Source organism: Eucyclogobius newberryi, unplaced genomic scaffold (assembly GCF_026437365.1).
Source record: "Eucyclogobius newberryi isolate DKJ021-1_F unplaced genomic scaffold, fEucNew1.0.hap1 SCAF_11, whole genome shotgun sequence".
Classification (NCBI taxonomy): Eukaryota; Metazoa; Chordata; class Actinopteri; order Gobiiformes; family Gobiidae; genus Eucyclogobius; species Eucyclogobius newberryi.
In genome coordinates, this window is record NW_027315735.1 from 830,945 (window position 1) to 854,696 (window position 23,752).

A 23,752-nucleotide genomic window follows, 5' to 3' on the forward strand; every position below is an offset into this window, starting at 1 on the left:
GAATGGTACAGTCAATAGATAATGCAGACGAACACGTCAAATGAAATATTATCTTTGTTCACAAAATATTCATAAAACATGATCTTTTTCAGGTTATCACCATCGGGAGGCATGTCAAAGGATATCACTACATCATTGCTAACCTGGTAAGTGCAAATGTTTGTGTTGGAACCAAAATAAGTGAAGTCATCTTTTTTACTTTTGGAATTGAAAGTTTGATTATATTTTAAGACCAACACAGGCAAAAACAAACTTATTGTTTTTTACTAAAGTAACAGTTTTACAAATAATAAATATGTTGAATGAAGCATAGTAATATTTTAGTTATATTTTGTACAAACTGTAAAAAGAATACTGGCATTTTATTGGCTGGTACTGCTCCATACATTAGCTTCAATGTATTTCCAATGGGGGTTAGCATTAGCCTCTAAACATCCAAACTGTGAAAAACCAGGGCTGTTTTACGTAGATTATTAACATTATCACATGATTTAGCATACCGGCCAACAACCACGTCATAAACATTTCTTATAGTTAAGCTAAGTGATTTGTACTGTACTGTAGAAATGTGAAAATCAGAACTCGTTCATTTTAAACAGTTTGCAGCTGTCCAGACGTATTCCTCACTTTCCTAATGATTTCTGAGCATCCTGATCATCCACTGCGATTATTTTATAATTATATATATTATATGTTCTGTTTTTTCCCCAAGCAACAAAACAGACCTTCAATAATTATTTGATATCTGCTAAATTGTGTCAAATGTGTCAAGTGAAAGCTCAGAAATAACTAGGCTCTTCTCTGGCTTATTCCGTTATAGACTTCAATTTGATCCATTTGGCAATTTTCTTTTGTCCCACTTTGTGTTGAGGCCATTTGTTGAGACCTGGGTAGAAAAGAGGGCATTGATCATAGAACGTCTAGACAATTTCTCAACATCTTTCAAAACCTTTTAGTAAAATTCAGTTTTAATTCCAGGGTTTTGTGGATGGAGACCTGTCGAAGATCCAATATGGCGGCGCTAACGTGTCCGGATTCCAGATCGTAGACTTTGACGATCCTTTGGTGTCAAAGTTTGACCAGAGATGGGAAGCTCTGGAGGAGAAGGAGTATCCAGGAGCAGATAGTAGGATACGGGTAAGATACAGCAATATTTGATTTTATTATTGAGAACAAACTTAATTCCACTTCCCTCTGAGCCTCAGAAAAAAGATTTGTTTAGAATTTTAGATTTTTGACGTTAAAGCCGGAGAGTTTTTAAGTCTGTAGATAATTGTCAGACTCGTTCTGAGCATTTCTGCTGTGAAATAACGTTCATTACAACTGCGTGCTAACAGTAACATGTCAGGGGCAAGCTAGGTTTCTTTTTCTCCCCTTTGTAATTCCCTCTGCTGCCAGTAGATGGAGTTCTTTACACAATCCTTGATGAGGGAATGCCTGTCTCATAGAAAGTTATATGTACCTTTCAATAGATAAATTATGAAGTCGTGAAACATGAGATGTTATAGTAAAGTTACTCAATGTTTAAAGACCATTAAGAATGCAAATAATGGACCATATTTAATATGTTATACTATGAATTTGTGTGAAATTATGTAAAAAACACAACAAATGGTTGATTTTTCTGTTTTGCAAGCTGAAAATATGACAGAGGTAGATTGAATCTTGCAGTGGGGCTTGGGCCGGTTGCGTGGTTGTTTTGGGAAGCCATGGTTTAGTTAACATGGAGAGTTAACCGTTTTTGCCTTGGGACTTTTAAAAAATGGATTAACGTACCCAAATGCAGTATTTATTTATTTCCTCCAAACAAAGAAGTGTTGAAGGCAGAACAAAAGTGCCGTATGTGCAGAGTGAAACAGCGCAGAAGTTTTTCCTGAGAGCACCCCTGAATAATGCACACTGTTTACACGCCACTGGAAGTTGTGGAAGCTGCACAAATTGTGGATTTGAAGGCTTGAAGAAGTATTTATGGGGTTATTTAACTGTTAAACTGGACCATTTTACAAGCTATGTGAGAAATTATTGAATTACTCTGTTGATTTAATTGAAATAGCCCGGTACAACGACAGAGAAATGCTGCTGAAATTTGAATAAGCTCATTTCTGGTATGAGGGAGAGCGTTTATTGTTGCTCCACCAGTGGTCATATAGCATGACGTTTTAGGTATAAAAAACACCAACAATAATTTGGGTAAATTCTAGCACTGTTTTTACCAGAAAATGATGCTTCAGTTGATATTTTCCAGATGATTGTCACCTGACTTAAAGGTGGAATTGACAGTTTTTTGGCCAAAATCTGAGTCTCATTTCCTCGTGGCGTGGACTGTCGATTAGTCCTGCCACGTGTCAATCATAAAACGCACCTACTGCTCACCTGCAGCCTCGTGAGGCTCGTCCCCATGAGAGCAGCACGTTTCCCTGTGTCTACGCTCATGGATCTATCATAATATAGTTCCTTCAGTGTACAGGACAAAATTAAGACGAGACGGAAATTGGAAAGTTACAATTGTTCATGTTACAATTCATTTACTCAATCAAAGTATGTCAAAGTGTATTTAGAGTGATTCATGTACGTTTGCCTAAACCTGATATACGCCCACTGCTCTTTACATACTTGGTGCTCAAAAAAATAGAAATAAATTGTAATCGATGATACGCGTGGGTTTCAGCAGCATCGCATCTTTCTATACAACATTTTCCTTTTTTCCTGTAATGCACTTGAAGTTTGAAATACTATGACTACTTACGCTCATTCAAATATATATGTACTGTGTATTCTCCTGTCCTCCGCAGTACACTTCGGCTTTGACTTACGACGCAGTGCAAGTGATGACTGAGGCCTTCCGGTACCTCCACAAGCAGAAGATCGAGTTCACCAGGCGCGCCAACACCGGGGACTGCCTGGCGAACCCGGCCGTGCCGTGGTCGCAGGGCGTGGAGATCGAGAGAGCGCTCAAACAGGTAAACACATGGACGCACAAGGATTTCAAGTATCTCGGGGTCAAAAGACAAAGCTCACAATTTACCGGTCAATCTATGTTCCTCACCTATGGTCATGAGCTTTAATGACCTTAGAGATAGGGCGAGGAGCTCAGTCACATGGGAGGAGCCAGCTGAGGTGGCATGGGCATGTGTTCTGATAGCCTCCTGGACTCCCTCCCTGCTCAGACTGCTGCCCCTGTGACCCTGAAATAGGGATATGCGGCAAAAACTACTTATCCTTACCATATCCTTCTGGTTTGTAAAAAAAGAAAAGAAAAAAGGAGTGTTGCTATAGTGATTTAAAACATTGCTGAATATTGATTATAAAAGTTGTAATCAGACTTTTGAAATATGATTTATTTCGTCATTTATTACTTTATTAAAATGACTATGTTGTTGTTGTTGTTGTTGTTGTTTTATGGCGGTTGACATCCGAGTGTTGCATTACCGCCAGACTTTATTCCTTAGACTTTGTCGTAGTCCTAAAAGTTCTTCTTCCAGTGCCTTGACTTCCAGTGCTTTGTCCTCAGACTCTGTCGTAGTCCGTAAAAGAACTCCTTCCATTGCTTTGGTGTTAAAAAGTCTACGCCGTGCGTCTACGAGCTGCCACTCGTAGACGCACGGCATCATGACTATGTGACTGTGTGAGTGTGAAGACTGCGCAGCTAAAGGAGAAGAAGAAACAAGCTTCCGGCGCTGTACTCCTCAGTGCCCTCTAGAGGCCTCTAAAAGAAACTGTGACTTCAGACAAGCTTCAGCTGCAGAAGTGAAGGCAAAACAGGCTTATTTGTATATATTTCTGGATTGAAATATAGTTGTGGCACACGGTCATTTTAGATTTGGATTTATTGGTCAATCACTGCTTGCCTTGATTGCCCTGACCGCACGCCACTGGTTCAAGGCCCTTCATTGTTGCTTGCGGGTGTAACTGGCTCTCATGGGGATGGATGCGCCTGTAATAGTTTGGTATAATATTTGGCTCATCTTATTCGTTTCAGAGCTCACATGCCAGCTTTATTTCCCTCACAGTGTTCAAGTTGACATCTCTGTGGTGTCTTTGGTTTGTTCTTCTGCTCGGAGCAAAGCCGCTTTACTCTCTGCAGCTCCACGCTCATAAACATCAGCTGCCGTCATATGCGCTCGTCCACGTGATATCAGCTCTGCTCGTCATGGAATGAATAAATCTGCAGCAGAGAAGGTGGCGACAAAAGACCCCAGAATTAACACTGACACCGGAGCAGTATTTGTTTTTTATTTATATAGTTTTGGCTAATGCATCCCAATGAATATTTTACTTGCTGAGAAAAAAAGTCAGATTTGTGACGATCTCTTTTGTCAGTTATGTTTGTCTTTTTGTCCCTCCAAAAGTCAACGTTAATAGCTTCGGACGCACATATACATTTGAATCTAATATCGAAGTCACACATTTTCCATAGTATAAACTCTAAACTACAAGCTTTTCTCACAGAATTGACTGTGGACTTCTTGATTAAAAAAAAACAATTAAAAATGACTGAATCTCAATTTTAATTACAATTTGATTCATTTGCACAGCCCATTTTCAATTATTTGTTTTGCTGCCAATTGTTGTCAAAATTAAGAACACCACATTAATTTAAGGGGCATAAAAACACTGCAGTTTATATTATTTCCTATTATCTGAGGTGGTGTTTTTGAATCAGTTCCCATCCATTATCAGATGACCCTGCTTCTTTTAATTGACTGTCCTTTCCTATTCAGACAGGCTTTTTGTTATGCCAAACCTGTTGCCGTGGTAACTGCAGATCTCTTTCCCGTCTGAGGGAATGCAAAAACGCCCCCGTCTTATTTGGGCACAGAGAAATAGCAGACTGTGCGTTTGGGTTTGGATGTGAATCACGATCAGCTTCACCTCCACTGAGATCAGGCCGAGCAGACGGGCCCCGGGGTCGTCCGGTGCCATTCTGCGCTGTCAGGAAGAGACGGGCAAGTTCACCACAACCGGCTGAGAAAGCATGACATAAACTGCTGTGAGAAGTCTACAAACGGCCAGACTGGAGATTTTCCTTTGACTGCAGCGCTAGTACTATAATGTGAAGAGTGGTTACCAATAGAGTTCAATATATTGCTATCGAATCAAAATCGCAATCATGTCGATAATGGAAAGTCTTCTGAAAATAATGAAATATCTTATCTTTTTATACATGACTTTCAAATGTAACACGTGGACAGTAGGAAATGAGGCTAACGTCAAGTCGGCTAATAACGTTTATTAGCTTAGCCACGCAATCAACGAGGTAGTGGTGTCAATTAGCGTTAGCCAGCTGCTAACTACCTGATACAAAGTCCACTGGTCACTATTGATGGCAGAAGAGCATTTCTGGCCACAAACAGAATCTTTGAGGATGTTATAGAAAAATAATCCTTTCTTTTGAGACTTACTGTTGGCACGGGCCACAGCGCAATCGGCTCGTTCCCTTCAATAGTGGACAAGTCTATTCAAAATTATGCAAACATACTTTCAGCCTGTGCTTTAGCTGATTTTGGCTGTATTAAAAAGGCGGAAAACAGAACTAGTTTATTTTGCAGTCCACAAATATTGCTCACTTACTTGAGAAATATTTCAAATAAGTGAGACTCCTTGTGTTCCAGCTGTTGAGCTAGAAAAATAATGAGCAGTATATTACATTAATGATGCAAAATAAATAATCAAATTAGGAAAGTGCTGAAATCCGAGAAAATGTGAATCCATTCGAACTGATTTAGTAACCTGGACATTATTACATTTGTAAACTTAAATCCACATTTGAGAGTGAAGTTCTGCTTTTGTTGTCATTGTGCTCTCAGTAGACGTTAGCAGCACTGGCAAAACGGAGCCAAAAAAAGCACATTTATAATTGCTTAGGTTCAACGACTGCACAGGAGCAGGTTCACACGCAGCAGAAGGACGGAACGTTCTACTTCTGTCAAGGAGTGTCTGTGTTGTTTTCCTTTGAGAACATCTTTTGTTGTCTTGTAGGTGCGTGTGGAGGGCCTGACCGGAAACATCCAGTTCGACCAACACGGGAAGAGGGTCAACTACTCTGTGAACATCATGGAGCTGAAGACCAACGGGCCAGTCAAGGTAACACGCCGTTGTTGTCATCATTTTAACGCACTCATTACCGTATGTTCCCAACCACGTGCTGTGAAAAAGCTGCATTAACATAGGCTCCCCATCAAGGCTTTGGAGCTTTGGAGCTGAGGGAATTCATTAAAACCGCGAATATATGTAAAGTGTTATAATTGCCAGTCAGTTTTAACGATGCACATGTTCTGATGGAGCTTGTTTATGTCTCCCACAGATCGGTTACTGGAATGAGATGGACAAGATGGCCGTCACTAAGTCGGATGTCTTTGCGAATGACTCGTTGGGCATGGAGAACAAGACCGTTATTGTGACTACAATCCTGGTAATGATCTTTTGAAATACAGTATATGGATAAGCACAGAGGCTTCTGTCCTTCCTCTGTCGTTCGGTCTGTCGTTTGGTTGGTCTCCTCAGAGTTTGTGAATGTGTAGCAACGGAGCTGTTTACATTCGTAGAAGCTGCAAAACAATTATATATATATATATCTTTTTTTTTTACTCTGTTCAGACACTTATGATCTAAAGGCACTCTTTTTCTTCCGTTTTGGTCAATTCTCTAACTAAATGTCATCTGTGGTTATCTAACTAAACACAGTTGGAAAAAAATGTAATGGACTGACGGGAAACTACTCTCAGAATGTGTGAATCTGACAAGGCGGGAGTCGGGACAACCAGAGCCCACTCGAGAGGAGACTGCTCTGTGAACTTTAGGTCCACCACATTTTGAACAGACGCGTCACTGTCAAAGCTGCAGGAGCCTGGAACTCCTCCCTTCATCTGTTAGGGACGTGCTGCAGTCATTAGTGATGTCTGCAGGAATAATAACAATTGTAAATATTAACATTTTTACATTTGTATTTGAATTGCTGGTGAGGTGCTCCCTCTGCTGGTTGATTTGGTTGTTAGTGGTTGTTTGTTTGTTGTTTTTTTGCTGTAGTTTAAATGTAACATGGAGGGTTGCACACTGTTAAACTGCTTCACTGCTTCACGTCACTGCCCAGGGACGACAGATGGAAATGAGCTCCTGGCATGACACAAAATGGACATAAAAGACTTTGTTTTCTTGCCCATCAGTCTTCTAAATGCCACTATATTCCCTCTGAGGCTACTGACTATCCCGATATTGCATTTGCTGCTACATTTACCATTGCTATTCCAGTCGTCTCCACTGAACCGCCTTCTCCACTTTGGTGTCCTTTAGGAGGCTCCATACGTGATGCTCAAGAAGAACGCTGACCTTTTCGTGGACAATGAGCGCTACGAGGGCTACTGCGTGGATCTGGCCGCCGAGATAGCCAAGCACTGTGGCTTCAAATACCAGCTCAAGATAGTAGGAGATGGCAAGTACGGAGCCAGGGACGCCGAGACCAAGATATGGAACGGCATGGTGGGAGAGCTGGTGTATGGGGTAAGTCATGACTTTAGGAAAGCGCGAAGGGCAAATGGGGTGAAATGGAAAAAGCCTTGTTATTTCTATCTTGCTCTAATTTAAACGTTAGACTGCTGTTCTGTCTATGCACTCTCTGCTGGTAACGATGGCTAATTATTTGCATAGAAGTTAAAATTGATTTTCTTTATTTTCAATTATGTTGTATTTATATACAGTATTTTACTAAAAATTAGGGCTGGGCAACGATTACAATTTTTAATCACGATTAATCGCACTATTTCCCTCATTAATCACGATTAATTGCATTTTTACGTGCAAAATTCAAAATGAATTCAAAAGAAGTGTAAAGTGCTTCAGCATTTTTATTCAGTAGCAGTTAAATAAAATATGAAGTATTCACTTGCCACAAAATCCTGAGCCACAATCATTAAAGATGAACAGACTTCAGAGGAAACGTCAGAAACATTATAATCTCATGAAACATTAGACACAAAACACATTTTAGGAGCAGCAGAACCAGAAAACACTTCAGTTCAGTTTGTACTTTCAAGCGCCAGAACATGAGTTGTGCAAACAAACACTGAACCAGTTCAATACAAGTAAATGTCATCAAACACAAAACTAAAGCTTATTGCCACTGCCAGGGCATCGAAAAGAACCAGAAAAGTTTGTAGATTCCTGGGTGTTTTTTTACTCCTCTGCACTGAGACAGTTGCTAAGGCACCAGATTATTCACGTTTTCAGACGATAAAGACGCGCGCCGGGCCCTTCTCAAAGATCTCCCCAGCTACGGACCTGCTCACGCGGGCCCCCGGCGGGACCTGCTCACTCGGGCCCCCGGCGGGACCTGCTCACTCGGGCCCCCGGCGGGTTGCCTCGGCTGGCGCCTATAGCCGCTGACTTTGTAAAGTTAATAAACCAAAGCCATGATCCAACATTAAACTCCATTTACACCACGAGGAAAGCGACACAGCACAACTCCTCCACTGAGCATGTGCAGGACGACTCGACTCCACTGAGCATGTGCAGGACGACTCGACTCCACTGAGCATGTGCAGGACGCCTCTCCTCCACTGAAGTCCACTGAGCATGTGCAGGACGACTCTCCTCCACTGAGCATGTGCAGGACGACTCTCCTCCACTGAGCATGTGCAGGACGCCTCTCCTCCACTGAGCATGTGCAGGACGCCTCTCCTCCACTGAGCATGTGCAGGACGCCTCTCCTCCACTGAGCATGTGCAGGACGACTCTCCTCCACTGAGCATGTGCAGGACGACTCTCCTCCACTGAGCATGTGCAGGACGACTCTCCTCCACTGAGCATGTGCAGGACGACTCGACTCCACTGAGCATGTGCAGGACGACTCGACTCCACTGAGCATGTGCAGGACGACTCGACTCCACTGAGCATGTGCAGGACGACTCTCCTCCACTGAGCATGTGCAGGACGACTCGACTCCACTGAGCATGTGCAGGACGACTCGACTCCACTGAGCATGTGCAGGACGACTCTCCTCCACTGAGCATGTGCAGGACGACTCTCCTCCACTGAGCATGTGCAGGACGACTCTCCTCCACTGAGCATGTGCAGGACGACTCTCCTCCACTGAGCATGTGCAGGACGACTCTCCTCCACTGAGCATGTGCAGGACGACTCTCCTCCACTGAGCATGTGCAGCAGGACGACTCTCCTCCACTGAGCATGTGCAGGACGACTCTCCTCCACTGAGCATGTGCAGGACGCCTCTCCTCCTCTGAGCATGTGCAGGACGCCTCTCCTCCACTGAGCATGTGCAGGACGCCTCTCCTCCACTGAGCATGTGCAGGACGACTCTCCTCCACTGAGCATGTGCAGGACGCCTCTCCTCCACTGAGCATGTGCAGGACGCCTCTCCTCCACTGAGCATGTGCAGGACGCCTCTCCTCCACTGAGCATGTGCAGGACGCCTCTCCTCCACTGAGCATGTGCAGGACGCCTCTCCTCCACTGAGCATGTGCAGGACGACTCTCCTCCACTGAGCATGTGCAGGACGCCTCTCCTCCACTGAGCATGTGCAGGACGCCTCTCCTCCACTGAGCATGTGCAGGACGCCTCTCCTCCACTGAGCATGTGCAGGACGCCTCTCCTCCACTGAGCATGTGCAGGACGACTCTCCTCCACTGAGCATGTGCAGGACGCCTCTCCTCCACTGAGCATGTGCAGGACGCCTCTCCTCCACTGAGCATGTGCAGGACGCCTCTCCTCCACTGAGCATGTGCAGGACGCCTCTCCTCCACTGAAGTCCACTGAGCATGTGCAGGACGACTCTCCTCCACTGAGCATGTGCAGGACGCCTCTCCTCCACTGAGCATGTGCAGGACGACTCTCCTCCACTGAGCATGTGCAGGACGACTCTCCTCCACTGAGCATGTGCAGGACGACTCTCCTCCACTGAGCATGTGCAGGACGACTCGACTCCACTGAGCATGTGCAGGACGACTCGACTCCACTGAGCATGTGCAGGACGACTCTCCTCCACTGAGCATGTGCAAGACGACTCTCCTCCACTGAGCATGTGCAGGACGACTCTCCTCCACTGAGCATGTGCAGGACGACTCGACTCCACTGAGCATGTGCAGGACGACTCGACTCCACTGAGCATGTGCAGGACGACTCGACTCCACTGAGCATGTGCAGGACGACTCTCCTCCACTGAGCATGTGCAGGACGACTCGACTCCACTGAGCATGTGCAGGACGACTCGACTCCACTGAGCATGTGCAGGACGACTCTCCTCCACTGAGCATGTGCAGGACGACTCTCCTCCACTGAGCATGTGCAGGACGACTCTCCTCCACTGAGCATGTGCAGGACGACTCTCCTCCACTGAGCATGTGCAGGACGACTCTCCTCCACTGAGCATGTGCAGGACGACTCTCCTCCACTGAGCATGTGCAGCAGGACGACTCTCCTCCACTGAGCATGTGCAGGACGACTCTCCTCCACTGAGCATGTGCAGGACGACTCTCCTCCACTGAGCATGTGCAGGACGCCTCTCCTCCTCTGAGCATGTGCAGGACGCCTCTCCTCCACTGAGCATGTGCAGGACGACTCTCCTCCACTGAGCATGTGCAGGACGCCTCTCCTCCACTGAGCATGTGCAGGACGCCTCTCCTCCACTGAGCATGTGCAGGACGCCTCTCCTCCACTGAGCATGTGCAGGACGCCTCTCCTCCACTGAGCATGTGCAGGACGCCTCTCCTCCACTGAGCATGTGCAGGACGCCTCTCCTCCACTGAGCATGTGCAGGACGACTCTCCTCCACTGAGCATGTGCAGGACGCCTCTCCTCCACTGAGCATGTGCAGGACGCCTCTCCTCCACTGAGCATGTGCAGGACGCCTCTCCTCCACTGAGCATGTGCAGGACGCCTCTCCTCCACTGAGCATGTGCAGGACGACTCTCCTCCACTGAGCATGTGCAGGACGCCTCTCCTCCACTGAGCATGTGCAGGACGACTCTCCTCCACTGAGCATGTGCAGGACGACTCTCCTCCACTGAGCATGTGCAGGACGACTCTCCTCCACTGAGCATGTGCAGGACGCCTCTCCTCCACTGAGCATGTGCAGGACGACTCTCCTCCACTGAGCATGTGCAGGACGACTCTCCTCCACTGAGCATGTGCAGGACGACTCTCCTCCACTGAGCATGTGCAGGACGCCTCTCCTCCACTGAGCATGTGCAGGACGACTCTCCTCCACTGAGCATGTGCAGGACGACTCTCCTCCACTGAGCATGTGCAGGACGACTCGACTCCACTGAGCATGTGCAGGACGCCTCTCCTCCACTGAGCATGTGCAGGACGACTCTCCTCCACTGAGCATGTGCAGGACGCCTCTCCTCCACTGAGCATGTGCAGGACGACTCTCCTCCACTGAGCATGTGCAGGACGCCTCTCCTCCACTGAGCATGTGCAGGACGACTCGGACGCACGTCTGCTGCTGAGTGTATTCTACGGACAGTTCACTTTCTACATGAACTAGTTCAGTTCATAGTTCATAATTCAAAATTTTTGAACTAAGTTCACAGCTCCACAAAATGAACTAGTTCAGTTCTTTTTTTTCAATATTATGCAATAATTGTTCTAAATTATTTCCACAGCCCAAATACAACCACTGGCAGCAATTATTTTATTAGTTTATTGCTGAAAATATGTGTCAGATTTCATCTTCATTCAATTTTAAATCCCAATACCCAACCAGGATTTACATTCACATAGAAGGGACAGACTTCCCCATGTGTTGCTGTCCATTCAGCACCACACTAGGAGCAGTTGCAGCTTTCAGCCCCACAGTAGATTCTCAAAAACATGAGGGAAAACTTGCTGGGCAAAGTTTGCACAGAAATGTTAGATTGTTCCCATCCTCACCGACCTTATCATAAAACTTGCGTAACTGGTCGTAGGGCGACTCCTGCTGCTCTGTTGACGTCACGTTGCGGTCGCGTCAATGCTGCTTTTTGTTTTGATGCACATGTGCAGTGCGGTGCGACACGCAAAATCTCTGTCTCCGCGATCTATGGCCTCTACAACTGGAGCTCTCACACTTGCCAGACACAGGCTCTTTTGGGGAAACTTAACAGTGTTTTTCGCCTGGAAGTCTCTAGAAATCTGACACTTTATTGAACGAAAATAAAAAGAACGACACCAGTTCATATTATCGTTCGTCAGCAGTAATACCGTTCGTTCAGTTCACGTTCACCAAAATTATGAACGCGTTCATGAACTTTCGTTCAATGGACACGTTCACGCACAACACTGCCTACGGACATGAGTCTGGCGCTTCGAGAACGCGCGTCCGGTGCGTTTGTCTTTCTAATGGCTTTAGAACTGGTGCAGACCAGGGGAATCCCACCTGCGTTAACGTGCGTTAAAATAATTGATCGCGTTAAATAAGTGATGAGTTAACGCGATAATAATGCGTTAACTTGCCCAGCCCTACTAAAAATATTAAACTAAATGGTTCAATGTTAGTATCATCTTCACAAAGGATATGATTCTTATTAGTCATTTAAGTGCTTCATTCCCTGTTTATGGCCGTCTTAAGATATGAGTAGGCCCTGGAGTGATCCTGGAGGCCCCCCTGGCATGTGTTTATATAGCTTGAAAAATGAGAATTGAAACTATTCAACTAGTGCTGAAATGTGTCTCTACAGTCAGTATAACAAACACAATACATCACTGCAGTTGAAATCAAGTTGGTTTAATTCAAAATACTTTCTTGATATTGGTATTATTTAGGGATTGACCAATATGAATCGTTTCATGGACAATACCAATATATTATTATCCAGAGCAGCCGATGGCTGAGAAACTGCCAATCATTTCTCCCAAAATACTCAATTTGTAATAACTACACACTTAATTACAGTATGCTTTGCATAATCAAAGTAAGTAGCATAATCAAAGTAAGTATCTATATCTATATATATCTATATATATCTATATATATATATATATATATATATATATATATATATATATATATATATATATATATATAGATATACACACTGAGCTAGCCTGCTGCTGGAGCTGGAGCTGGAGAAGGTCTGGAGCGTGAAGGTGTCGGTGGTGCCTGTAGTGATCGGAGCACTTGGGGCAGTGACTCCCAAACTGGAGGAATGACTTGAGTAGATCCCAGGAAAGTGCAGGAACAGCAAAGATACTGTGCAGAACCCTCAAGCTCCCAGGGGCCTCTGGTAGAGGACCCGAGCTTGAAGGGGGAGAAATAGAGACTGTCCACGGAGGGTGAGAAAGAGTTATATTTTGTTTTTTATAAAAATGACATCCACACTGTTTTATCATCTGCCTAGTACAAACACAGTTTGTAAAGTGGCCTATTTGCAATAAAGAGTGTGAAATGAGACTTTAAGCAGTTGGTTAGGCCAATCACAATAAAAAAGGTGTAACTATCAGCCCAATATAGTATCGGCCAACCAATATATCGGCCTGTTTATAGTATCACTTAAATGTTCAACTATGGAAAGTGAAAAACATGTGCAACCAAATTAATTAATTCAAAATAATATAAGCTGTAAAATGGTATGCCAATGTAAAGTAACAAAAAAGTCAACACAAAGCACATGTTTCCTTCCATCTTCTTCCGCTTTATCCGGGTCGCGGGGGCAACAGTCTGAGCAGGTTTCCTTATAGAACAAAATGATTTGATGTCATTAGTATTCGACAAATTTAGTCAAAAATCAATGTTGTCTTACAGTGTATACTAAATGGACTGGATCGCAGTGTTAATCCGGAGATAGAACGCTACTTGACAGAAAAGCAATTGGAATGGCTGGCTTGGCTTACCAATGTAAGATTGTAATCGATGAATGACATGAGATAATGGGGAGAAGAGAGAACATAGTGAACCTTTTGTCCACTCAGTTATGCATGGGTTCTCTGACCGAGCCTCGGACAACCAGGATAGTGCCACTGACCACTAAAAGAACAAAAGGTCCAAGTAACACTTGATTAAGAATTAAAAATCAGGACTAAAACACAGCCAAATTAAAGTGGAATTATATCATTTTAGTTCCACACAAAAACAATGTAATTTGATAAGACATAATGTTACTGAACAATATTTGGATTTCTGTGATGAGGATATGGTCTGCAATCCTTCTAACTTGTAAATACAGTATATTTTGACCCACGTAGGGCTGCACAATGTTGGGAATGATTGTGATCTGCATTACGGCTTAAGTTAAGAACTGCAATACCAATATTATTGTGATATTTTAATATACTTGTTGGATTATTTTAGTAGTCAACTAGTCATTAATTATTTCTATTGTACATTGAGACTTTTAACCAAATCAAAGTTTAAAAAAAGGTTACTGAAGGTTTCCAGATAGAGAATATTTGCACTTAATAATTGACTTAATAATGCAGCTCTGATAGAAAATATATTTCCATCTGTTTTAGAGTCCGTAACATCCGTATAATGATAGCAATGATTCAAATATGATTATGATAATTGTTTATAGTCAATTACTCACGAATAGTTGAACGGTCATTGCAGTGTTGGTAAAAGGTAAAAGAGACAAAACCTAGACTAATTCAGGCCTGATTTAGACTGGAAAAGGACAATTATGAATAAAATCTGAAATCTGCCTTTTTCAGTGTTTAAAGTCCCATGGAGAACGTTGGTGTTATTCAGTTTCTTACATCGTTTTTTGCCTCAGACAGCATTGCACTATTGGTACCTTGCGATGCGTTGTGCTGTCATATTAGTTAGTTAGCCAACCACTTGTGTGACTGTTACTTTACGGACTGGTCATCATCTCTGCTGTTTCAGAAAGCCGACATCGCCGTGGCTCCCCTGACCATCACCTTGGTGCGAGAGGAGGTCATCGACTTCTCCAAACCCTTCATGTCCCTGGGCATCTCCATCATGATCAAGAAGCCGCAGAAGTCCAAACCAGGCGTCTTCTCCTTCCTGGACCCTCTGGCCTACGAGATCTGGATGTGCATTGTGTTCGCCTACATCGGGGTCAGCGTGGTGCTCTTCCTGGTCAGCCGTTTCAGCCCGTACGAGTGGCACACGGAGGAGTACGAGGACGGGCAGATCCAAACCAATGAGTCCACCAACGAGTTTGGGATATTCAACAGTCTGTGGTTCTCTCTGGGAGCGTTCATGAGGCAGGGCTGTGACATCTCACCCAGGTTTGTGCTGTGGAAAACAGGAGTGATCACTCTTCATTCATGGGTTTCACAATCATGAACATTAGGGCCATTGACAGAGCTATTAACAATTTAACCCCTGTGCATGGGTTAGAAACACTTTTCACGTGGAGGGAGGTGTTCTACTACAAAAGCTTGAAGATTATTCAGACCCAAAGATGACACAAACAAATATTATTTTCAATGAATGTCATCAAAATGTTGCATAGGAAGCTGAAGCCCTTCAATAGTTTGACTCTAAATGGGTATATTTGACTTAATATCAGCTATAATACTGTTATCTAGAATATAAACATTATTTAAGAAAATATAAAAGCATTAATCTTACATTACACATTTCCAGATGTTCAAATAACTAGAACTGACTCTCCATACTGGTGTTGTAGGCTATCTTTAAATTGAAATAAAAACGTGGAGCTTAAAACCCAAAGCATTATCCATTTATTATTCCACAAAGTTAGGCATCTAAAGTATACATTTACAATGATAAGATGGCATGTGATAAATCAATTTGAATAATTCATCTTAATATGTATGATTTGAAAGGCCACTGCTCTAATGCCTCCACCATTAAGTCAAGTGGCTGTTCCTGGGTCTGCATTGATGTGACAGTCGTTGCTACTGCCATCTTGAGGACGAAATCCTGTGAGCTGTGCTAACAAAAGTTCTCAAGACAAAGGATTGCTCTTCTTTAACATCCCCAAAGACCCCGTTTGTCCAGAAATGTATTACTGTGGTCAGGAGGGACCAGTGGACTCACTCCAGACTGAGCCTGAGCTGTTTGTTTCAGGTAGTTAGCAGCGGGCTAATGCTAGTTTAGATTGCGTGGCTATGCTAATTAACTTGCAGACAGTTTTAATTATCCCAATTTCCACCAGTCCCGAGTGTTATATTTTAGGATTAGACACAAAGTCCGTGCTTTTGAAAGCTGAGGGCTTGTCTAGTGCAGAGTGCAAACTTTTGTTGCTGTCAATAAGTATCAACCTTTTGATTTTCAGTTTAATGGGCTGTTTCTTATGACTGTGTAACAGCGGAGAGGCAAAGCACGCATCTTCAACATGGCAGTGACAACAAAGAAGTCACATGACTGAAATCCAGGAATATGCACTATATAACTATACTACTGTTGTATATACTATACTACTATAGTAGTATAATATAGCAGTAGTACTACTATAGTAGTATAGTATAGGAGTATAGTATACTTCTATACTACTGGTCAGAGCTGTTATTATGTAATGTAGAATGTAAGTAATTATCAGTACAGGTATATTGAGTAAAGGAGCATTTTTTTCATTATAAACAGCAATAATAGTCCATTGGAGTCCATTGACTTCCTGCTCAAAACTGCTAAGTGATAAGCCCCTCCTCTTTATAGTGATAAGCCCCTCCTCTTTATAGTGACATTTCACCGTAACAAGCAGCAGATTTGTCATTTACATGTTTTTATTTTGTTAAAAGTGTCTACATGATATTTTAGAATGTATCTTTTGATGAGGTGCACAGCAAATTCCATGAAAGTTATTTTAGCATAATATATATATATATATATATATATATATAAGACATAATAGGTCATGTTATGGTTGTTGTGAGCAGTCGCTGGGATGAGTCCACATGTGACTGCAGAGTCCTGCAGAGTCCTGCAGAGTCCTGTGGAGCGGTGCTGTTGTTGTGATGGCTCCTGTGATATAAAGCCCTGTCATGTCACATCACTCACATACATGTAACACGCTGCAGCTGCCTGCCACCGCTGCATGTTCTGCTGCTGCCAAAGAAACACTATATACAGTACATGCATTCTGCGTGTACATGTCTCCAGAACTAATCCTTTGTAGTCACAGCGCAGTATTGACAACAAATCATATCTTGATTTTTATTCTCTCAATAATTGTATTCTTATTAGCGTTTGGTTTGATTATTATAGAAGAACTTTCATATTCTAATTATTATTATTATATTCTAAAAAATATTTCCAGTCCTTTTTTTTTTCACAAAATGCAATTTAAAATTCTTTATGTATATAAAATATATCAAGATATCAATACAAATGCATAAAAACGCAATACAATATAAACTCGTAAAAAAAAAAAAAAATCTTTGCATAACTAAAACACATTTTGAGCCTAAATTTGAACATTTCCAACATATTATCTTGATATTGATAAATGACCCAGCTCATTTGTGTTAAACATTAAATGTGCATTGTGGACATTTGCTTAAACCCTGTTTAAATATATTGTGTTACCTTTTTGCCATTTAAATATTTTTATATTGATACGATAGAAATTGCAAATATTTGCATTTTAATCTGTTAAAATGTACGTTCATTTAACGTAACTGATAATATATTTGAATAGGGTAATTTTTTCTTTTGTCAATTTGGCATCAAAATAATTGCTCATGGTCAAAATTGAAAAACAGTCACCAGTGAGCAGATAAACAGTAACCAGAGTGCATCGTGTTCTTGTGTCATGCTTATTGCCCCCTCTTGTCGCAGTATGAGTAGCAAGTTGTGGCAGGAAGATTAAAAGAATGCCAAGTTTGAGTTTCCTTTGCGTCTGCAGGTCTCTCTCTGGTCGTATTGTCGGAGGCGTGTGGTGGTTTTTCACCCTGATCATCATCTCCTCCTACACGGCGAACCTGGCGGCCTTCCTCACTGTGGAGAGGATGGTGTCGCCCATAGAGAGTGCAGAGGACCTGGCCAAGCAGTCAGAGATCTCTTATGGTACACTTGACTCTGGATCAACCAAAGAGTTTTTCAGGGTACGTGTACTGGTCCACTTTTCTCACATTCAATGATTTGGTTCTATCTGTATCCGTTTGAGTAATATTAACTAAACAAATGATTATACATCAAACTTTCAGCAAACTTTCTGTCAAAATAATGACCAGGCTGATATATTTTAGCTATATCCTTAAGTTGCCTTAATAAAAAGTCAGTACGTAATCGATCATTACCCAAAGCTCATCATTACTGGGCCAGTGTGGCTATATCTATCAATAGAAGCGTGTTTATAGCCAGGAAATTGAAGAAATGTGCTGTAAAGAAACAGCAGGTGGGCAAGTAAATGACGTCATACGAGTGATGAAGCACCGACTGTGTAAAAAGAACAGATGATACGTCATTGGCCCTGGTGGTTAAAGAATGCTAAATTCAATCACACAAAAGAAGCTCTCACGCAATGCTTTTACTCAGCTCCACTCTTTATTGATTCCATAACATATTCCAGGTCCATCTGGACTTCCACAGTTATATGGAAATATCAAGATGGAATTCCAAGATACTAAAATGTTTGGTATGATAATGTAATCAAAAAGCTTTCAAGGTTAGACGGAGCAGCTGTGAAATTATTCCTAATTCATTTGATATGTTACTCTGCACCACTATCTTTAACAGAGCAATAGAAATATGATGTATGCACAATACAATTCAACCAATCACATTCTTTACCTCAGGCCTTAGATTAAGTGTATTTGTTTTTTCTTCTGCTTTTGCCAATAGTGAATTTGTGAATGGAGTATAGGGCCAAATACTGACCCTTGGGGGAAACTCAACTTAAAATGGCATGTAATGGTTGTTGTGTTGTTTTTCATCCGACCCTGACTAACCATAAGACATTTACTCTAACAGAGAGTATAAATTCAAAATTGTTTTTGCAGAATTAAACTTAATCGATGTAGGTCTTTTCCCACATATTGTTTACTATACACTTTCCTGCGATTGTGTCACTTTTGAAATAATCGAATGCATCTTCTCGCCCCTTTACAGCGCTCCAAAATTGCCCTTTTTGACAAAATGTGGACGTACATGAAAAGCGCCGAGCCCTCTGTGTTTGTGAAAACCACAGCGGAGGGCGTGCAGCGGGTACGAAAGTCCAAGGGCAAGTACGCTTACCTGCTGGAGTCCACCATGAACGAGTATATCGAGCAGAGGAAGCCCTGCGACACCATGAAAGTCGGGGGCAACCTAGACTCCAAAGGATACGGGATCGCCACGCCCAAAGGATCCTCATTAAGGTGGGTGGAATAGTATAACAATGTGTCCAATGTTGTTATAGTATCCCACCTACCCTGATGTAGCTTTGCTTATGTGTCTCTGGTTTGTATACGGAGATAAGGTAACGCCAAAAACCCCATTCCCCCATCCTTGAGCCTTGCAATTTATTGTAAATCGATAAATTGCAACAAATTTTAATTTAATTTAATTGTTGGAATGTTTTTTTGACTTGATTGATTGGGGCTCATTTAGATTCAAATTGATGGGTTTCAGTCAGATTCACATTTGCAGATAGGATGAGGGGCCCACAAAGTAGTGATTTTTTAAATTTGATTACATTTAGCATTCATAAATATAAATGATCCGGCCCAATAGTGGATTTCCCTTTGTGGGGATTTCTTATGAGAATAGTAATGAATGAGTATGTTACATCATTATACTAGAATCTGAAAACAACCAGATCAAAAAATGAAATAATAATAATCTTTTAGAACAATAATCAAGCTAGACTAAATTTAGGCTGCTTTTGTCGTGCGTGTCTTAAATATATGTGATTTTACATGTTTTAATATGTTTGCTTATGCCTTCCTATGTAGCAATGATGTTTAGTTATAATGTTGAAATTATATAGACCCCTTTGCAGGTGCGCATCAAAAACACTAATGTCAATAGAAATAGTAATTAGATACATTACATACATTATGGTGGAGTCACTTAGTTTGAAAACAATTTATATTTTATATTATATTCTATATATTTACATATATATATATATTTTCAGTTTTTCGATTTTTTTAGGTTTTTGTAGCTCCTTGCATAGTATTACACTTTCCCCCCCCAAACAAATCATAGATATTATATTTTTTCCATACATTTTGTACTAGTATTGACCTGTAAAAGGGTCTATATTTATTACATAAAGAAAGTATGTTTCTATGATTCTGCTAAACCCTTGCAGTACACATTTTGTTTATTGTGCTATTTTTACATTTTCCCTTTATGGAAAACATTGGCAAAACCAAAATTCTTTACATTATACATCAGCTGTGGCACTGCTTGGGTTTCAATCTGTTTTGATAATATGTTCAATGAAAATGTTAGCTTGTGCTCATGATAATGTGCTGACAATGCTAGCATATCTGCAGGGTGCTAGGTAGCTGGGTTAGCTTCTAGAAAATGTTGCATGCTTTTGATGTATTCTCATAAGGTCTAACCATTTCTCCCCATTACTGCTGTTTTGCTGTCTCTCTTTTAGTGGAGTCACTTGCCAGACACTGTTATATGTATGTTATGGATGTGAGTACGCTGTAGCCACGAGTCCCCCTATAGTCCCAGCACTCTGTCCTCCCTCTTCAAATGTACAAGCTCTACCACCTTTGGAAAACCATTCAAATTATAGTCACTTTCACCTACTCTAAAAGGGGGGACATAGTCTACTTTGATGTGGTTAATCTCACCAAATTGAGCGAGTGCTAGACAGACAAATTGCTAAGAAAGTGGCTCACCCTGTCTTACAAGTATGTTTTATCGTTTCAAGAAATGCGGTTAACCTCGCAGTACTAAAACTGAATGAGCAAGGCCTGTTGGACAAATTGAAAAACAAATGGTGGTACGACAAAGGAGAGTGCGGCAGCGGGGGAGGTGATTCCAAGGTCAGCCCCAGTGAGCAAAGTGATGGGTAACTCATTGCCAACTCGCAAAAGTAAGCAGCAAACCAGCGCAGGAGTCCGATCCGCCCTGACAGCTGCCGGCGCACCTGCTGAATCAGCCGGGACGTCACCAGATTAATCATACATTACTTGTTAAAAAGATTCCCCCTGAGTCCTTTAACACGGACTCTTCCCATTGGCTTCTCATCTGTTGCCCTTGCTGCTTACTTCAGGCGATACGTTAATGCACATTTGGCTCTGCAAAACTCGTGTTTGCTTAGGCCAAATGGCGCATCAACGACTATCGCCGCCCGTACAGAAAGAAGAGAAAGAAATGTAAGAAAAGAGAATCAAAGAGAGGAATAAAAGTTAAAGAATCAGTGTAAATGTAATAATAACATAAAATAACATTGATAATGTTATTTATGTTATTTCCCACGTGAAGAACGCCAGTAAACCTTGCAGTATTGAAACTCAGTGAGCAAGGCACCTTAGACAAGCTGAAAAACAAATGGTGGTACGATAAGGGTGAATGTGGATCCAAGGACTCTGGAAGTAAGGTTAGTCGCTGCAGGTTCTATATGTGATACAAGCACACTCATGATTATTAGTGGGAATGACCCCATGTAAAGTAATGATAAATCATTTCAAGCCAATGCACAAACAAAGCATGAGATGCCTTGGTAAGATGTAATATACTAATGCCTGCAGATCTACTAATGATAATCCAGTAATGCATGCATTGTCATTCTTGATATGTGCACTCCCTTATCAAAATTATCCTCTTTTACAGCTCATTATTGCAAAGCTTTTTTCCTACAAAAAAGCGTACCTAAAATAGACTTGCAGAATTGGCAATACACGCTGCAAATTCCAAACTCAGACAGTGATTGGCTAAACTCTGGACCATCTATAAAGGGTGTCCAATGTCTGTTGTATCTGTATCACTGTCTCTGTACTGTTGTTGTGTCCTTTGTTTGTGTCAATCCTAGTGTTGCAGCTGATTTTCCCTGTGCAAATGAGTAGGAATCCACCTTACCACCTTAAACCACTCACAAATAATCCCAATACGTTCCACCTTAAAATGCTCCCGAGTGATTCTCTTTCCTCAGTGTGCACTTGTTTCTTTTCCTCACTCACCTCTGTCCTGTTCATTCCTGTGGTGGCTGTCACTGTCCTCTTCTCACTCTCTCACAAGCAGATTCAAAAAAACGTGCACCAGGTAGAGCCCAGTGTATCATTTGGACCCATTCAAATGAATACATGGGTATAAGAGGATGCCCACTCTGTATGTGCAAGAGCCAAAGGATTTAGTCACCAAGGTGCTATAAAACAACTCTATGTGTGTGATCTGGTCATTACGGCTGTTCACACCCCCAGTGGTGTGGTGCTAATGTCAGATGCCTGCCACATCACTGTGCCTTAAGTAGGAACAGTCTACTGCATGGACACAACGACAGTAAGTGCAGGGTCAAACTCACTATCCTCACTAAGTTTGGTGAGCAATTACCCACCGCACCAAACTCATGGTGATAATAAGCAAAAAGGCACTAAAGTACAATCCAATTGAGAGTGCAACTTAGGATATTAGAGGCAATGCATTGTATTCATTCTGTCCCGCTCACTGTAGACCTGTGGCCTCTTGAATACTTCCAAAAATCACTAACTTTGAACACTGTGCAAATGCAGATTACAGCTGTGTCATGCAAAAATGAAGCCACGTTTAAAAGGATTGATCAAAGTCTTCCTCTATGCATGATGCAGCTGCCACCTGCATTTGTGTACGGCTGCATTTGTGTTCTCAGACAGACTTCTGGAAAGATTCCTGAGCCAAAACATGACTGAAGGAGTCACTCAGCACACTGTTGATCAAGCATCAGAAGTGTTAGGTGTACTGGTTCTACACAGTGTTGAGGAAGGAGGGTATTGCTTCTGAAAGAGAGATATATCTTGCCATAAGATGATTTGTTGTAAAATAGCGTTATGAATTTGAGTCTGGTTTAGGGGTGTGAATAGCCATCACTTGGTGCAGACGGGTAGTAGTAACAGAAAGCTGTCCTCCCTCTCGTCTCTGTGTGAAAGTAAAGGTCTTTGTAACAGCTCAGCCCTCTGTGATGGGCAACCCATGTAAATGGTCCTCACTCTACAAATTCTAAACAGTAACTTACAACACATAGACTGAACTGCCCTGTACATGTACTACTGATGCATTCCATGTGATAAATACTAACATACTTTGCTTTTCATTAGTCCTAAAGTACACACTTGGTTGTCGTCTTGTGGTGCTAGATTATTGGCTGTGTAAACATTGTAGTTCTAGTGGTGCCTTCTTGTGCATTTTTAGTTCTTGTTTTGTTTCGTAAACTTGTTTTTTTTATGTTCATATTTAAATATTTTTGACAATTTCGCCAATGCTCAAGACTAATCGCTGTCTCGTGTGCGTCCCACAGGAGAAGACAAGTGCCCTCAGCCTGAGCAACGTGGCTGGGGTCTTCTACATCCTGGTCGGCGGACTGGGTTTGGCCATGCTGGTGGCTTTGATTGAGTTCTGTTACAAGTCCCGAGCCGAGGCCAAACGAATGAAGGTGGCAAAGAATGCACAGAATATTAACCCAACTTCCTCGCAGAATTCTCAGAATTTTGCAACTTATAAGGAAGGTTACAACGTATATGGGATCGAAAGTGTAAAAATTTAGGGGGTAGGGAACGAGGCTTTCATTTAAATTCCCCCCAAAATGCACGCTTTTTGGCTCCATCCGTTCCATCCTTCAGTGTTAGTGAATGAAGAGGTTGGCCAAAGTACCGTATGTATTGGTGACTTATAATTTAATGAGAGAAAGCGTTATCCCCTTTTTCTGCTTATACTGTGTTTGTCCATTTAAGTTTCCTTGCCGTTTTAGAC

The 23,752-nt window shown here is 42.2% G+C and overlaps 1 protein-coding gene across 6 annotated transcripts in view; it reads left to right on the forward strand.

Moving 5' to 3' along the window:
- Positions 1-23,752, forward strand: part of gria2b (glutamate receptor, ionotropic, AMPA 2b) — a 128,775-nt gene that overhangs the window by 102,073 nt on the left and 2,950 nt on the right. The window contains exons 5-15 of one of the 6 annotated variants that reach the window (XM_072434689.1): positions 93-146; positions 979-1,137; positions 2,793-2,960; positions 5,980-6,084; positions 6,305-6,412; positions 7,291-7,497; positions 14,816-15,183; positions 17,769-17,967; positions 18,974-19,221; positions 20,739-20,853; positions 23,301-23,549. In XM_072434689.1, coding sequence (XP_072290790.1) covers positions 93-146; positions 979-1,137; positions 2,793-2,960; positions 5,980-6,084; positions 6,305-6,412; positions 7,291-7,497; positions 14,816-15,183; positions 17,769-17,967; positions 18,974-19,221; positions 20,739-20,853; positions 23,301-23,546 — 1,977 coding nt within the window. In that variant the 3' untranslated portion in view covers positions 23,547-23,549. Of the gene's footprint in view, positions 1-92; positions 147-978; positions 1,138-2,792; positions 2,961-5,979; positions 6,085-6,304; positions 6,413-7,290; positions 7,498-14,815; positions 15,184-17,768; positions 17,968-18,973; positions 19,222-20,738; positions 20,854-21,295; positions 21,411-23,300; positions 23,550-23,752 lie in introns of all 6 variants that reach the window. The other 5 variants (XM_072434672.1, XM_072434699.1, XM_072434681.1 and 2 more) reach the window with 5 other exon arrangements.